This window comes from Rhinatrema bivittatum, chromosome 9 (genome assembly GCF_901001135.1).
Source record: "Rhinatrema bivittatum chromosome 9, aRhiBiv1.1, whole genome shotgun sequence".
Taxonomy (NCBI): domain Eukaryota; kingdom Metazoa; phylum Chordata; class Amphibia; order Gymnophiona; family Rhinatrematidae; genus Rhinatrema; species Rhinatrema bivittatum.
The window spans coordinates 148143823-148160557 of NC_042623.1; the positions used below are offsets into that span (position 1 = coordinate 148143823).

Sequence of the window (16735 nt, forward strand, 5' to 3'; positions counted from 1 at the left end):
TCTGGCATTTTTGTCAGGTTAGGGGGTCTTGAGAGACCCCATTTCTTTATTTTTGTTATTTCTGAGGGATGTTTTTGTTTAAATATTTATTTTGTTTTTTGTTTTTTTAAAATAAATAAACAAAATAAACTTTTGAAGAAATGAAATTTTTGGAAAATCAAACCCCTGAAAACAAAATGAAAAACAAAATGAAATTTTTTCTTCTTCCTACTCCTAAAAATTATCCAGTATATTTGTAAGGCACCAGATGGATATAAGAGAATATATCATTTCCAAATCATTATTATAAGTAGTATAGGGCTGTAGATGCTTAAAACTCAGATGGAAAATGTTATGGTATTTTTAAAAATTGTGTACTATAAACAGAAAAGGTACTATGCTTAAAAGATGTAAGCTTTCTAGAAAATTTTGCAAATACATACAAAAATAAACTGGCATAGAAACAAAATTAAACAGACCAGCCACCCAGCTCTCTTCTTTTCTGGATGATCTCTTACAATGATCCTGAACTTGGCAGCATCCCCTCTTGCCAACCAGCTCCCCCTTTACCTGTGATCCACTTAACATTCCCTCTCCCCTTAGCCAGTGGTGTCATTCCTCATGTCCTCGATCCAACAGAGCTTCCAGTGGTCCTCCCCCACCCACTGCCCCTCCTTCTCCAAGCAGATCCCAACTCCCTGAAACTCCCTCAACCCTCAGACATCGTATAATCAGATGTGCCTACACTAGGAAAACCATATTCATCCTGCCGGCAGAGACTCTCTAGAATCATGAGCTTCCAGTAAAGGGGTTTAGAGGAGCTGTGATTTTCTTGGGGGGGGGGGGGGTGGGATTTGAGTCAGAGGCTCTTTGTTGGATTGAGGGATGGGAATGAGGATAGCGCCAGCACAAGGTGGAGTGGGGGTGGTTCAGTGGAGTAGATCGTGGCTCAGGGGTGGGAATGGGTTGTTCCATAGATCGGAGTTCTGAGGTTGGAAGGAAGAAGAGCAAGGCTTCAGTGCCAGGGGAGGTAGGGGGTTGTTGGCCTGCTAGGTCCTCCTTTCTCTTCCAGTTCAATTGGAACCAGTGCGGGGGATCTTGGTGCCATGATCCTTTATTCACAACTACCTGGAGATTTTTTTTTACCATATTTTAATAGATTTTACCCTCCATTGTTCCTAATCTAATCAATGCAGCAACAAACCTGAGAATGGGAGCCATGCACCAGGGACCCCTTACCTTGAGCTCTAAATCTGGTCACCAGCTGTTGCCCTTATGGATGACCACAACTCTCTCACCCCTGAAGGCTGGGAATGCTGTGGATGCTGTCTCCACAGCATTCCCTGCCAACCCAGTGTGTGGAAGTCCTGATCTGGGAATATAAGTAGTGACTCTCTGCACTGAGCCACTGGGCCAGCCCAAAGGAGGTGGTCTATGTAAGATGAGAGTTTGGAGAGTGTGAGGGAGATGAAAAGTATGAGCATAGATTTTGCATCATCTGGAAAGACGGTGCAAATCTATGGCCTCTGAACTTGTGCTTCTCAACCCAGTCCTCGGGACACACCTAGCCAGTCAAGTTTTCAGGATATCCACAATGAATATGCATGAGAGATTTGCATGCAAATCTCTATCTCATGCATATAAAATACAGTTCAAAATAGCCATATGTTCAGAGCAAATGAATACAATGATGGATCTTGCATTCTATTTTAATTATTTACCACTGGTCAAAGAAGATTGTCCTGTGAATATTGTCCACTATTAAATATTTTGAACTTGGGTATTCAGTGTCTGGTGGATGACATTTTTAGTGCTCTGACACTTGTGGACTAGTGACCAAGTTGGGACCGAAATGGCTGAATTCTGTTAATCAACAGTGATATTGGCACTGAGGATTTATGCCCATCTGGTTAATGGAATGCACCTGCAGTGCAAGCTTTCTTCAGTTTGGTTTTGAAACAAGTACTATACATTTTAATTTTTTCACAGCACTGTTACTAGAACAGACATTTTATTTGATATAAATAATGCACAACCAAACTAAGGCCTGGATTCACTAACACCGCCGGGCTCTCTGAATCCCGCGGTAACGGTCCTGCGATAGCCAGCAGATATTTTATAAAGCATGTGTGTATCCCGTTCTAAAAATACTTACTTGCACATGTATTTGGACTCACCAGTTTGCCAATAACTCCATCAGTTCACCCAATCCTTCTCCAGTTCACCGAGACCACTAGCATGTCACCCTAAGCCCTACCAGTTCACTCAGACCTCCCACCCAAAAACCCGAAGACAAAAGACAGGTCCAATTTTGATTGTGCGAGCCCACCTGCAGGAGTAAAAATGTTTGGAGAAGTCTGGTAGTTGACGCACGTACACCTTTTCCAGAACAGCATCTCGCACAGGTACTTTGGAACCCCCACCACAAAATGCCTCTGCATTGCCCCTTTTTTTCCCCTAGTAAAATAACCTGCATGCAGTCTCGAGGTTTATAAAGTAGCATGCATGCATGTACGTGCTATTCACATGTGTATATGTTGCATTCGCACACTGAAAATCCACTTCTAAAAGGTATGTGCCTAGTTTCTCTCCCCATCACCTCCCATCTAACCCTTTCCTCGGGCATATCCTTTTTGTTTCAGCTGCTAAATATTGCCAACCGAGCAGAGGACAGCTTTCAGCCCTTCAGAACTAGCTGGCTAAGCCTTTAGATATTGTGCTAGATCCCTTTTACAAATATCCTCTATAGGGGCAATAATCAAAAAACTGCCCACATTGGTGCAAACTCTGTGGATACTTTCACCTGTGGGATTTGGACCAATAATCAAAGCAAATGTCCACACAGGCTTTTGCTTTGATTTATTGTCCCCTGCAAAAATTAACTGTAGGGCCTGCACCTGCCTTCCCTGTGTGTAATTTTTCTGTTGGAAACTACATAGGTAGGTTTGAATATTAAAGCTTATATGCATAGCTGCTTTCTCTGCCTCTGGGAATGCCTCCAGAATCCATGAGAAAAAGCGTCAGCATTGTTGAACATGCAGATTTCTATCCACTGCTATCTGCAGACAGATCGGGCAATATCCAAAGACAGCACATTCATGGGTAGAATGCATTTTCACCCCAGAAAAAAGACTTTGAATGTTGTAATAAGGTGCACACAACTTTATTCCCAATTTATGCTCATAAATCACATTTTGTGTGCAGAGAACATACTTCGTGAACAAAATGATACAAATTCTATGCTCACTTTCTATCTCCCTCCCTCATGCCTTATTACGACAGGGTCTAAGGAGTCAATAGTGAGACGCTAGGCTGGCCAGTAAAATTAATTGGATAGACTTATCCAGCTAATTTACTTGGGATACTCAATGTCACAGGTGCACCATTGAATATAACCAGCTATGTGCAAATTAGCCAGATAAATGTATCTGGCTAAATTTGGAACTGCTCTTCAGCAATCCGAAAGTTAGCTCGCAATGGGGGTCATTTTCTATTGCTTATCGCGTGCGATAGCTTGCCGGGGGTGGAGTCGGTCAGTCAGGGAGGCGGACGCTGCGATGTCTTCGCTGGCAGCGATAAGGTTAGTAACGTTATCGTCGCCAGCAGCGCACCCACTAGCACCACCTTTCACGATGGCGCTATTGGGTGCGAAAGCCGGCAGCGATAACACCGCGGTGGTGCGATGGCTGCCGGCTTTCACAGACCTGCCCCCCCCCCCCCCATTTTCGCTAGAGTCACCATTCTGCATTAGAAGGGTGAATCTAGGCCTATGTTAGCCGTATCCTGTCGAAAATCGGTGCTATCCAGAGTAGCTGTAAAAGTGCACTCCACCTTGAAATGCCCCCCAGATCACACCTGACATCACATTTTTTAATAAAAGTTAGCCAGCTAAGTCGAGGGCAGCCAGACCAGCAGGATTTTAAATCCCATGGTTTGTCCGCCTAAATCCAGGTCTTAAGCCGGACAAACCCCTTTCAATAATGACCTCTAAGAGACTAACTTTGGACCAGCCCACATACAGAGGCCGGTCATTCCGCCCTCTATGGTAGGCAGGGCCCGCTGACATCCCCCAGCTTTGGTTAACAATATTTTACTTCCATAAACAAACTAATAATAATCCTAAAACTGACTTTGAGGGTTGGCATTAGCATTTAATTGCACTTAGAAAAAAAACCCAAACCCTAAAGCTAAATAGTTGTATCATTACCCCTAAGAGGTCCCATTGCGCAAGGTGTTTCTTTCATTATATGTGAGGATGACAAAAATTCTCAGTGAACAGGGCCAATTAGCAAAACCCTAATGAGTCCCTGATTAGCTCATGCATTCTTTCTATCCAGCTCGTTGCAGCTTGTAAAGAGCTCCTCCTAATTTGCAAGCTACCACAGTAAAATGTCAGTTAGACCTCAAATCTCATTTCAAAGATCTTCCAGGCTGCTATTTCTGATGAAACGGGTTCCCATCGGCGCTTTCTCATTTGGAAGTCTAGAACAGAACCAGCATGTGAACCTTAGCCTGAGAAAAAAAAAGACCCCAGTGAGAAAAACATCTGTACAAGATATAAACATTTAGATGCAATGCCAGCAACGTTTGCTGCTGCTGCTGCCTGAAATTTTGTGCTGCTTTGACGAGTGTTATAAAGCCCCCAAAATGTACCCAGAGGTTGTCAGCTTCTTAGTGAAATGTGGAATTCAATCCACTCAGCTGCCGCAGGTCAAATTTTAGAGGGGGGTGGGGGATGTATCACATGGGTGATGGAATGATCTGCATTACACTGGTCTCCAGACTCGGCAATTAGCTTCTACTCTCTGATTTTTATTCGCATATTTTCAAGCATAGCCAGTGAGTTCAAGTATAATGTGGGGGTTGGGGTGGAGAATGCATCACTAATTTCAAGAAAAAATGTAAAAAAAAAAAAAAAAAAAGAAAAGAAAAGTAATCCCTTTTAGCAATCCAAACTTGTTTCAATGTCTGTAAATTAAATTAAGTTGATTTTCACACCAAGATGTGCTGCTGAATTATGCATAAAGGCAGCTTACTAGTGCTTTTGTGCTTATACAATATTGGCATTATTAACTGCAGACTACCTTGCTCCGTCTACTATATACATGTGAATATACTGCGGCTCTTTGCAGGACTCATTGACCTTTGCAAATGCAAGAAATGTGCAGTCTTTAAATGGGGAGGGTCCCCAGTGGGCCAAGCCAACAATCCTGGTGTGTTTGCTAGGTGAATTTCAAACACTGCTTGATTGTCACAGCCCGATTTCAATGGTCCTCTTGAAAGATGAAACAAACTAATGGACTGAGATTTAACTATCTAGCCTTTCCACAAAATGCCCTGTGCAGTCTGTGATGATCTTTAACCTTCCAGATACGGTCAGCAAACAGGAATGTTTCAAAAAATTAACCAGATTCTTTGTCAACGTCAATTACCACTAACTTCATTGGCCCCTTCAGGCCTCTTCAAGCAGCCTGCCTGTACCCAACACTACCCTCTTCTCTCCCATGTCCTGTCCATTCCATGGTGCCAGCGCCAGTCTTGAGCTCTGCGCAGAACCACTGTCATGCTGCCCACCCAACTCACTCGTTTTATCCTGCAGTTAACAGCTAAGAGATCTGGTTAAGAATGAAAAAAATACAGCGAGCTCTCACTGCAACCAAAGATTTTCCTGACTGGCTCGCATTCGTACAGCTTGGTCTTCCATAGTGCTCCCTGTAACCTGTGCACAGGTGTGCGCTCACGCACAGGTCATGAAACAAGCATTCCAAGGGGAAAAGCTGGCACAAGGGTATTGGGCGACCTAGGCGACCCTTGCGCTGCCATCCCCCTTTCCCGGTCACGCCCCCCCCCCCTGTTTTGGCACCAACTGTATGCTTCTCAGGGTGCCGAGCCACATGGGGCGCCGAAGAGCAGCCACGTGGTGCCACAAGTGGGGCCTATCCCGCTCGCGGAAAAGAGAAATAGAAACAGTCGACGCCAAAACAGGTGGGGGCGCGCGACACTGGGTGCTTCTCAGGGCCGTGAGAAGTCCTGAGAAGCACACAGTTTCTATTTCTGTTTGCCGCGAGTGGGATAGGCCCTGCTTGCGGCGCCACGTGGCTACCCTTCGGCGCCCCCAACGGCTCAGCGCACTAGACGACCGCCAAGGTTCACCTAATGGACGCGCCGGCCCTGCCAAGGGGAACATAGTACACACAAGAAAAGGAATATAGACTGGTGTTTCAAACAGCACTGCACACAAATCTGTACGCTGCATTGCACACAAGAATTTTATTGTGCACACAGCCCACAAAATGATAGGGGGAACATTGGTCCTACTTGATTTATTTTTTTAATTTGTTCCATCTGAAAAGTAAATTTTCGAATTAATGAAAACAGGCTAGTGAAAAGAAAAAACATACAATTTCTGCTTTACAGAAGTGTTAAGCACCTCAGCTACTAAACAAGAGACCTGCAACAAACAGAAGAGTAGAGATGTCTGCTCACGCTGCACGACAAGTAAAGGAACCAGCTGACCACCCGTTTCTCTCTTTGTAGGAGACCCAGGGACTGTACTGAAAAATGAAGCCGTTCCATTTTGCTTCCCAGGTGAAACCAAATCCCAACTCTCACATCACAAGGGCTTAAAGGGCCGAAGGGCTCCCTGGGACAGCGACCCCCCCCCCCCCCCCCCAACAAGGGTACGGGGAGAGAGTGGACAAGGTCAAGCTGGCCACGATTGCCCCATGCCACCAACACCGGGAACCCTGAGCAACAGCAGGGAACGAGCAATAAAACAGGGACTTACATCTTTCACCTGATTTACGTACTCCCCGGCTCCTTTGTGTGGCTCTGAATGCTTTGCTAGGCATAAGCTAGGATGTCAGTTACACTTGCAGCACTTCAGATCCTCTCTCTCTCTCTCTCTAGGTTTTTGGGGGGTAAAGGCTGCCATATCAAAAAAAAAAAATCTGAATTCTGCATGCCTCTGTGACATACCCTCTCAGATTACACTCAATCACCATCATTAACCCTTGTCCTTGATTTCTTACAACTTCTCCTGTTCTGAAATGTGATTCTAGGCAACCATTAAGAGACAGCCCGAGGTCCGATGCTACTATTAGAGTAATAACTGGTTACTAATTCTTAGTATTATGTGGCTACAATTGTAAACCAAATCTTTCAGGAGGGGGTGGGGGGTGGTGATACCTAGAATTTATTAAGGGAGATTTATTTGTAGATATTAAATTAGAATCTGATGATGAAAACTGCTACTGTGTAGGAGATCACAGAATGGCAGAAGATGAAACATTTGCCAGGTAACTGCAAATATTTTTTAAACAGACACTGATTTTCAGCGCTAGCTGATTTACTTAGGTGTCCACAAACTGCGGGCTCTGTAATGGCATTCCTAAATCTAGCAGGGATGTACATTTTGTTTTTAATGAATGCCAAAAATGCAATGACTTAAGCCATTTTTGGTTTCTTCTAAATGGCAAACAACAAAAAACAATACGCAAACCAATACGCAAAAACAAAACTAAAAAACAAAACAAAACCTGAACCAAACATTTTGAAGCTGCACCTCCCTAAAATCTAGCCACTCAGATTTTGACTGGCTAGATTTAAGTTGATTTTCAGCCAGAAACACTTTATTAAAGATGTGATTTACTAAGGTGGCCAAAATCTAGCTGGCTAAATCAGGCTCTCTGCTCCATGGTGAGAGCGCACCTCTTGTATACAAGCCTCTGTAAAACTAAAAATATTCCATTTATCAGACAAACCCTAGTGCAGGTGTATTCATGTCCAGCCTTCCAAGAGTCACGAAGCAGGCTTCTTCTTGGCGTATCCCTAAAGACTGCTAATCAAATATATCTGCGTATTCCTGGTTCATGTGCGTAATCTGGCCACCCTGAAAACTGGATTTTTTTGTGACCCTCAAAGAACCATGGCGGCGAGTGTCCCTGCTCTACCGCATTAAAAGTCATTCCTACTGCAAGAAAACTCTGCTCAAGGATACTTTTGTAATCTTTGTCCCTACAAGCAATTAGTTAATCTGCTAACATTAGCTTTATTTTCCTCCCACTAAGACAATACCATTCTGTATGGACTGGCAGAATCTCTGACTTCCGCAGATTCCTAATTCTCGGGTCTTAATGTCTGGCTATCTGCAGGACCCTCCACCCCTGATCCATCTCCATTCCAATAACTATAAACTAGGGTCCGCATGGGAGAAATGTAAACCATGCTTTTTAATAATGAGTTGTGTAATATAACACTATACTGAGTGGTCATTTAATTGCTATATAGATCTAAAATTGATAATTGTTTTTTGTTGAACATAATTACACAATTTTCATAAAGGCATCATTGTGGCACAATTAGTTACAATTTTCTGGTTAATGATTGGCTCCTTAAGAGCATGAAGACATGAATGGAGCCAAAACCTAACTCCTTTAATCAGTTCACAAGTTCATGAGACAAAGTAAACTAGCGAGCGAGGGAAGGAGTAAGAGGAGCTCTCTGGATGCACAGGTGAGCTTGAGCAAAAAGCGTTTGATTGCATCTTTGTTCACATTCTCAGCACCAGGATTAGGATGGGACACTTTCTCCTGCTTATACCCATCTGGACCTCTCTCAGGCACTGGCCTAAATCTTTTTTACCGCTTCACATTTCTTTTTTCCCTTTGTGCACGTCGTCTACTGGTTGTACTGCAGTTCCTTTTTTTATTAATCAAAGCCGGGAGTCTCATCCTAGGGGCCAATGGTTGGGCTAGATGGAATGTCCAAGGATTGTGCATTCTTTAACGCTTAAACAGTCAATTAATTTTCCAATATAGCTAAAAACTGCCAACTCAGGACTACATATCTTGTGATGTTCAAATCCAGTTAAATCCACTACTACCTTTGCCCCAGGCATGGATCTGCGTTTTGAAATGATCTGCTCCAGGAATGTGCAGTCGTCATTATGGGTCTCTTCTTTGTGCTGAGTCATTGGCGGCTCCAGAGGTGCATAGTCATTAAAGCTTGACAAGCCCTGTCATGGCAGCGGAACACACCAGAAGCAGATCATTTCACAACGTGGATCCATGTTGGGGAAAAGGCAGTAGCAACTAGGTAACCACTGGGGAATACAACAAAGAAAGAGGCTACAAGAGACTGATAAGTGCCATTTTAACTGCAGATATAAGAAACATTTCAAATCAAAATATAGGCTGCTGTGAGGTCAATGATCATATGGAGGGACCAACTGCACAATTATGATGAATGCTAGCCATGTATGAAGACCTCTGTTAATATGTGTATGAGTTGCTGGATTTAATAGGGTAGTGTAAATAAAAAATAAATCATTCAGAAGTGGATGTATCTGATTTGGATTTATCTGATTCCACGTTAGGTAGTGGAGGGTATTAGAAGAAGTATTGTGATTTTTCAAGCAAGCTTAATGATTGGCAATGCCAGATTACCCAATAGGCACCTAGTGGCCCCCCAACATTATGGAACCCCACCCCCCACAGGCTGACTCTTATACAGCCTATATAAGAGGCTATGGGGGCAGGGGGTCCACAAAGTCTTGGTGACTGGGAACCCCAGAATCTTAATCTGTCACAGATGATTGGATGGTTAAATATTGCTATCGTTTTGTTTTGTTCGCACAATTTTGCCCATCACTTTTTACTTTTCGGTACCACTGTTCCTACCACGTGCCCACTTGGGGCCCTATTTCTCTTCCATAACATTTGTTTCCATTGCCATCTCCCTTTTTCCAGCCCCTCCCTCACATTTTGCAAGTGTTACTGCAGTAGTTTCTCTGATATAGCAAGCTGTGCAACTCTAATAAATGTAACTAATCTATTTTGTGGTGATTCATTTATTTCCTCCAGTGCCTTAGATTGGGTTCAAGAATGCTTACCTGCAGAAATACAGGTGAAGGTTTAAGACCATTCCTGAACCCAGTCCTCCTCACTTGCATCTCTACAGGCCTTCTCATTTCCCAACGCTATTATCATAGGCTTTTCCAATATTAGCAAAGCATTTTGTGAATGGGCTTCAACAGGGGTAAAAAAAAGGAAAATCCGCTATGCAAAATTATGTGGACGCCAGCACATTTTCACAAGCTTTTCCACTTCCCCAGGAATCAAGATTTCCATGTCCAAAAGCCACAGGACATGCCTAATAAATTCTGAGTGCTTTACACCTGTTAGTATTGTAATCAGTCGGATTTGTCACTTAAGAAGGAAAACAAAAAGTCAGAGCTTACTTAATCAAAAACTAAACAATATCCATCAGCATTCACTGGGCTGATTAATTATTTCTTGGCACTTCACGAAACCCATGAGTTGAGCTTGGCAAAAAAAACCTACGAGAGCCAGGAGTTGAAGTCGTTCGTTGATCTATGCCCAGAGAGAGAGATCAGCTTCAGTTACAGCATTAAAATTTATGACATCTATAGTACTGTATTAATGTGTCAACAAATACTGGCCTAGCAAAGAAAATGTACATGAATATATCTTAAAATGTCAATTAAACATTTGCTCATTTTTTTAAGTGTAATTTAAATTATACATGTAAACATACAGGCACATTTTCTAAATGATCTACCTGCATAGCCGTGGTTAGGCGGCTAGATCAAACCTCCCCCCCCCCCTTCAAATATCTATCGCCACTGAGCAGCTCAAATACTGGGCATTCCTAGGGGGTCGGTTAGGGCAAGCACCAACTTTTCAGCCAGCTGAGCTAAACAAATGCTCATGATGTTTTCTTTCAATCTTTGTAGTTGTATTATTGTTCTATGTATATTTTGAACTTCTTTCAGTGTTTTCTTAAGGGTTTGCTACATAGAGATGTGTTTCGGGTAAAAATTTCGTGTCAGGCTTCGTTTCGGGGCCCCCCCCCCCACGGGAATTTCGTTTTTTCTCTAACCTGGCAGAGTTAGTGCGCGCTAATGGGGAGCTAAGTCGCACTAACTCAAAAATGAATTTTTTCCAAAATTTCAGGAAAAATTCAATCGTTTTTCGGTTCTCCCCAACCATTCTGAATTAGGCAATTTCAACGAAATTGCCTAATTCAGGAAAAACGATTGCACATTTCATATTGTTTGCTGAGGGAGGGGAAAATTTTTTTTAATATGAATGTCATACGATTATACTGCGGGGGCTTTCACTTACGATAAAGTCATCCTTGGTGGTATAACTGATGAGCAATCCTGTTTCTATGATGACACTTCCTGCAAGATTTGATACATCTTAACTGTTTTATTGGTGATATGTCTCAAGATTACCTCTTGCTGTCTATTTAACAGTTTTTGATGTTTCTTTAGCTTCTCCTTTTCCCCTCCCATTTTGAAGTGTACGCTACACCATAACATCACAAGCAAATGGGAAAATAACTCAAAGGACAATAGCAAAGGAAAGACAGCTAGAATATAACTCAAGGGCAGTTTGTGGCTTGCAGAGTAATAACAGTATCATGCATCAACTAATATAATTTCAGAGGCATGGCTATTCAAGCATAGAACATGATGGTTGCTAACCACAAGCAATCCAAAGTTCTTGATGTCATACTAAATGTTACTGGAAGGCTAATTTAAAAGGTTTCACACTAAAGACAGCAGATCCCAGTCAAGGAACAAATAGCGAATGACAGTGAAGAAGATAAGGGGGTCTTATATGATGGGTCTGGGTTCAGTCAATTGAGGACGGTGGGATGAGAGTGGTTGGAAGGAATTAAGGTGCTGAAAATAATGTTGTGGGGAGGCTGAGTTAACTAGGGATGTACAGGGGAAAAGGTGGCCTGGAGAGGAGCAAGGCTTTAATTTGTTTGCTTTGGGGTTTGTGTTTTTATTGAATGTTGCAAAAGCGGTACAAACATTTTAATAAATAAAGTGAATATCAGATATATAAGCACCTGATAAAATAGGCTTTCTAAAAAATTGCACACCCAATGTACATGCAAACATACATGTGCACTTTTATCCACAGTGTGAAGAGGTGGGGTAAGGGCAGGATTTGGAATTACACTCACTCATATGCATTTTCAAATGTATGTGTGTACATTTTCTCCCCAAAAAATTATGGGCCTGATTTTCAAAAGCATTTACACACTTAAAACAGGGTTTTACATGTGCAAGTGAACTTTACCCATGTAAGTGAGCTTTTGAAAATTGCTACAATATATGCCATTGATTTGTCAATAGGGTAGGTGCACTTAACATGGATAAATGGCTTTTGTGAAGTGCTATGATAGTATGTCACGTTTACGTGTGTAATGCCTTTGAAAATTCACCTGTCAGTGCACACTTCAGCCGGGTGTGGGCAGGGCCGGAGGAACCACTAGACGAGCTAGGCCTGTACCTAGGGCGCTGCGATTAAGGGGGCGCCACGGCAGGCAGCAGAATTTTGAAAGGGCAAAATATGCCCTTTCAAAATTCTGCCAGCCTCCACCTCACCGTGCCACCCTCCTGACACCCCCCTTGTGGTCCAGCAGAGAGCCCGGGAGCAATGTGCCGCTCCCAGGGCCTCGGCTGCCACTAAGCAAAATGGCGCCGGTGGCCTTTAGCCCCTACATGTGACAGGGGCCAACCAATGGCACCGGTAGCCCCTGTCACATGGTAGGGGCTAAAGATCATGGCGCCATTTTGGTTAGTGGCAGCCGAGGCCCCGGGAGCGGCAGATCGCTACCGGGCCCCCATCTAGACCACCGGGTATTTTGTACGTTTTCTTTTGGTGGGGGCTGCGTCCGGGGGCGGCACAAGGCTGAAGGTGCCTAGGGCGCCCAATCCCCTTGCACCGGCCCTGGGTGTGGGTAGTTCTGGTGGGATAGTTTTCAAATGGAAAGTATATGCATACTTCCCCTCCAGAAAACTAGTGGGTAAAACAAATCTGCAGAGTTTCCATTAATGAAGGCAGTTACAAAATTACCTCCTATATGTGCTGTGGTCTGCTATGGATGAACTCCAATTGTCTTCTCTCTAGATGGAAGAAAAGGGTGGGCAGATTTGTTTGGAGATGCCCTGTGAGTACTGAGGGCTGTAGCAAACCAGAAAGCAGATACTGGTATACAGTGCCGTGGTGAGCAATGTGCAGCTGCCTAAACTCTGGGGCACCACTGAACTCCCATTTTCTAGTATCTGTTTTATTCTTTGCCGCTTCAAAGGCTTCGATCCATCAAAATGTGGCTCTTTTCTTTAGTGCGAATGCTCCCACTTCACAAGGGCTTCGCTGAGAAATAAATATCAAAGTAAATGGGCTGCCAGAGCCATCAGTGCAGGTGTCACCACAGAGCCAACATCTGGATTAAAAGAAAACCTTCCCTTTTTAAGAAGTTCTAGTGGAGTAAACACCCATCATCGTGGGCACACTTATTAGATTTGGTAATTTCCTTTAACATCAGCCACATAAATGCAACATTGCATTGTGCAGCAATAAAATATGATGTCATCTCTGATTATTCAAAGCCTATCCCCAAAGCCTTTGAAGCTTATTTGACGTATATATGCTTGTTGAAGTGCATGTTATTTGATTATGTTGCCCAGCACTCAGAGTACTATGTTGATGACATCTTTCAATATTTACAGTCTTCATCCTCCCCCTCCTAAGATTCTCCAGTCCTCTTAGCATTGTATTCCTCTTCGATAGTCGAGTTCAAAGACTGTTCCCAGCTCCTAATATCCAAAAAGCACTGCAACAATGGAACTTCATTTACTCAACACCACTCCATGTACCAAGGGCCTGCACTTTCATAATTGTATAATCACAGCTCTATTCCTAGGGGCATCCAGAAATCAGAAATAGACACCACTGACTGACATTAATGTATTTGAGTTGTGAAGAGGAAATCTCAAGCCCAATAAAAAAAAACCACTGTGTACCAAGGATGACAAGCTAAGGTATTAAACTGAAAAAAAAAAGACTATAATAAAATAAGCATTGTTAGCAAATTTTGTATTAAGAGTGTCACTTTTTTTTTTTCTAATTTAGCTTGGCAAATATCGACCTTTGTTTTTCAATGGGTATTTCTAACACTGCAAACCACAAACAATTTTTCAGTGTTAAATGTCCCCTGATCCATTTTTTTCATAGGGGTGTGCAGGAAATGTGTGTTCGTCATTTTGGAGTTTTTTAAATTCAGGTTGTGGTTTACTTAATGTTTATTTCGTTTGCTAGTATTTTTGCCCTGGCTTTTCCAGCATCTTAGGGTTTTCGTATTTTTGGGGTCCTCCCTTTGCCTTTACCCCACCTTTTTGTGGGCTGTGTCTTAGGGGTATAAATACTAGAGATGTGCTTCATTTAAAGATATTGGGTTGGGCTTCAGATCGGCTGCTCCGTGAAAAATTTTGGGGTTTTTTTGGCAATTTCTGCTGAAGTGCGTTAGTGCACACTATCTCAGCATTAGTATGCAGTACACTGAATGAGATAGTGCACACTAGCTAGATGCTAATGTGCATTAAGGCTCGTTAGTACGAACCCTAATAGAACTCTTAGCACACTATGTGTTTGTGCGCTGTAACTAATGTTAGTACGCACTAAAAAATGCAACTTAAAAAGTAAAAAGTATCAATTCAGAGGAGTTTGTTAGCTAGAAAAACAGTGCACTAATTGGTATTACTGCGCACTAGCAAATATGTAGTGCGCAGTAACTCCATAAGTGTGCACTATCATGAAATACGAAATTTTGGCAAAATTTTCAGCGCATCCGATCCATTACGATTTAGACAATAACGTTGACATTGTCTAATTCGTAAAAAATGAATGCACATCCCTAATAAATACTAGGGATATGCAAAGCCCGAACTTTTTGGTTTGGGTTTCGTTTTCGGCCCACTGTGGGAAATATTAATTGAAATTGCCTAATTCGTCCTGAATGAATGCACATCCCTAATAAATACCCTCTGCACATGCTTGGGGAGAGAATGTTCCTCTTGGCGTCTACCATAGAGGACTGATCAGAGTTTCTCTGCTCCTCAGGTGGACTGTCCCAGGAGTTTTGGAGAATTGAAGAGTTTCAGGAGTAGTGAGAAGCAAGGAATTTTGTGAGGATTTTTTTGAAAAAGTGAAGAGTTTTGTTATTGCTATCTGGTGTGGGCCAGTTCCTGACAGAAGGGCAAACCCCATCTCTGGAAGGACTAAGTTCTTGGGCTCTTCCCTGTTTGTGCCCAGTTAACAGCAAAGGAGAAAACCTTGGGGATCTGTGACTGTGAAAAGAACTTTTGTTGGAAACAGCTTTTTTTTTTTTTTTTTTTAAAGCAACAAAGACTCTTTTGGTGGGCTACCCCCGGTTTTATGATTGTTAATAAGGACAATCATCCAATCCTCTGTGGGGAAGGAGAGTGGCTAAAGGTGCACAAAGGATAAGGAAACCACTGCTTTTCTTGTGATGATTTTTTTCAGTACTATCCTGGATCACTCTGTGTAAGTTACAGTACAGGTTTTTTCATTTGCACAACAATATTGGTCCATTTCTAGAGTGCATCGTCCTTCTAGGCAGCCACTGTGAGTAGCCACTGACCAGTATATTTGAGCGTTGGGCTTCGTGCGGGGTCCCATTTCTGCACCAGGGACCCCAGAGGTGTAAACTTCCTTCCCGCCGGATGAATCCCGGGATCCCAGCAGCAGTATAATTTCCTTGGAGAGAGAAAGATTGGCCCTGAGAACTGCGAGGCACCCTGGATTCAGCCCACCAATGAACTGGGGTGGGGGAGGGGAATCCACTAAAAACATATGGAGGATAACTTTCAAACCTATTTGCATTACTGGATTTGCACATGTACATGGATAGGTGGAAATTTATCCTAATATTTTATAAAAACTATTTTATAAAATATCACATCGCTCGGCTCTGATGTATGTTTCAGTGCTGGCAAATATTTGCAATACAATAAATACATGTAAAACTGATTTATATGTGGAAGCAGATATATTTTAAAATATGCATGTCTACTTGACATCACCAGTTTGTCAATACCTCTGCCAATTCACCTAGTCCGTCTACAGTTCGTCAAGACCTTGCAAGTACTTCACCCTGAACTACTCCCAGTTCACCCACACCTCCCACCCAAAACACAACAGCATATACACAAATATAGGCCACCTGTGTGTGTACATGCTAATTTTTGACACATAGCCCTTTTGAAAATGTACTCAATTTGTTTTGAAACCCTGCAACAAAAAGACACAAAGAAATTCTCCCAGTTCATTAGCATAAAATTAGCATACTGCATTGGGAGTTTAAAAATGTACTGCGTGTGTTAAGAAACCGTATGCTGAATTTCAGCTCGCAGTTTTAGTGCATGGCTTACTAACCAGGCTCTTGGTCTGTAGCCCTACCTTCCTCACATTCCAATATCCCTTTTCATCCCTCTCCACCCCAGTCCTCCATCTTCCCCTAACCCCCAATGAGGCTCCAGGACACCAGGATGTCTACTTTTTCCTTCCTCCTGCACAGGTCAAGTAGAAAAGCAGTTGTTTTTTTCCTCTTCCACATGGAATGGAAGCCAAACTAGCAAACTCCTCCTTGGTGGGTCCAAGATGGGGGTAGCTGCCTCCACCATCTCTTGCACAGGGCCCTCTGTCTCTCTCCTTCTAGCCCCCCCACTCCCCCCATTCATAACCCCTACCCAGCCCTCCTTCTCTCCTTTCCTTCACATCTTGCCCTCCTCCCTTTAATTATCGCCTTCACCTCCGTCCCTACTGCACATGCTCACCATCCCCCTCCTGCTGTTTACCCTCTACTCCTCCCCGTCTGTCCTTGTGATGTCTTCTTCTCTCTCTCCTCCCTT

The 16735-nt window shown here is 43.0% G+C and overlaps 1 protein-coding gene across 3 annotated transcripts in view; it reads right to left on the minus strand.

Annotated features, from left to right (window-relative positions):
* Positions 1-16735, minus strand: part of EPHA4 (EPH receptor A4) — a 241040-nt gene that overhangs the window by 200468 nt on the left and 23837 nt on the right. Inside the window, exon 4 of one of the 3 annotated variants that reach the window (XM_029615384.1) lies at positions 3187-4491. The exons of the other annotated variants lie outside the window; for them this stretch is intronic. Within the exon in view, the coding sequence (XP_029471244.1) occupies positions 4487-4491 (5 nt within the window). The 3' untranslated portion in view covers positions 3187-4486. Of the gene's footprint in view, positions 1-3186; positions 4492-16735 lie in introns of those variants that run through there. 3 annotated transcript variants of the gene reach the window in all.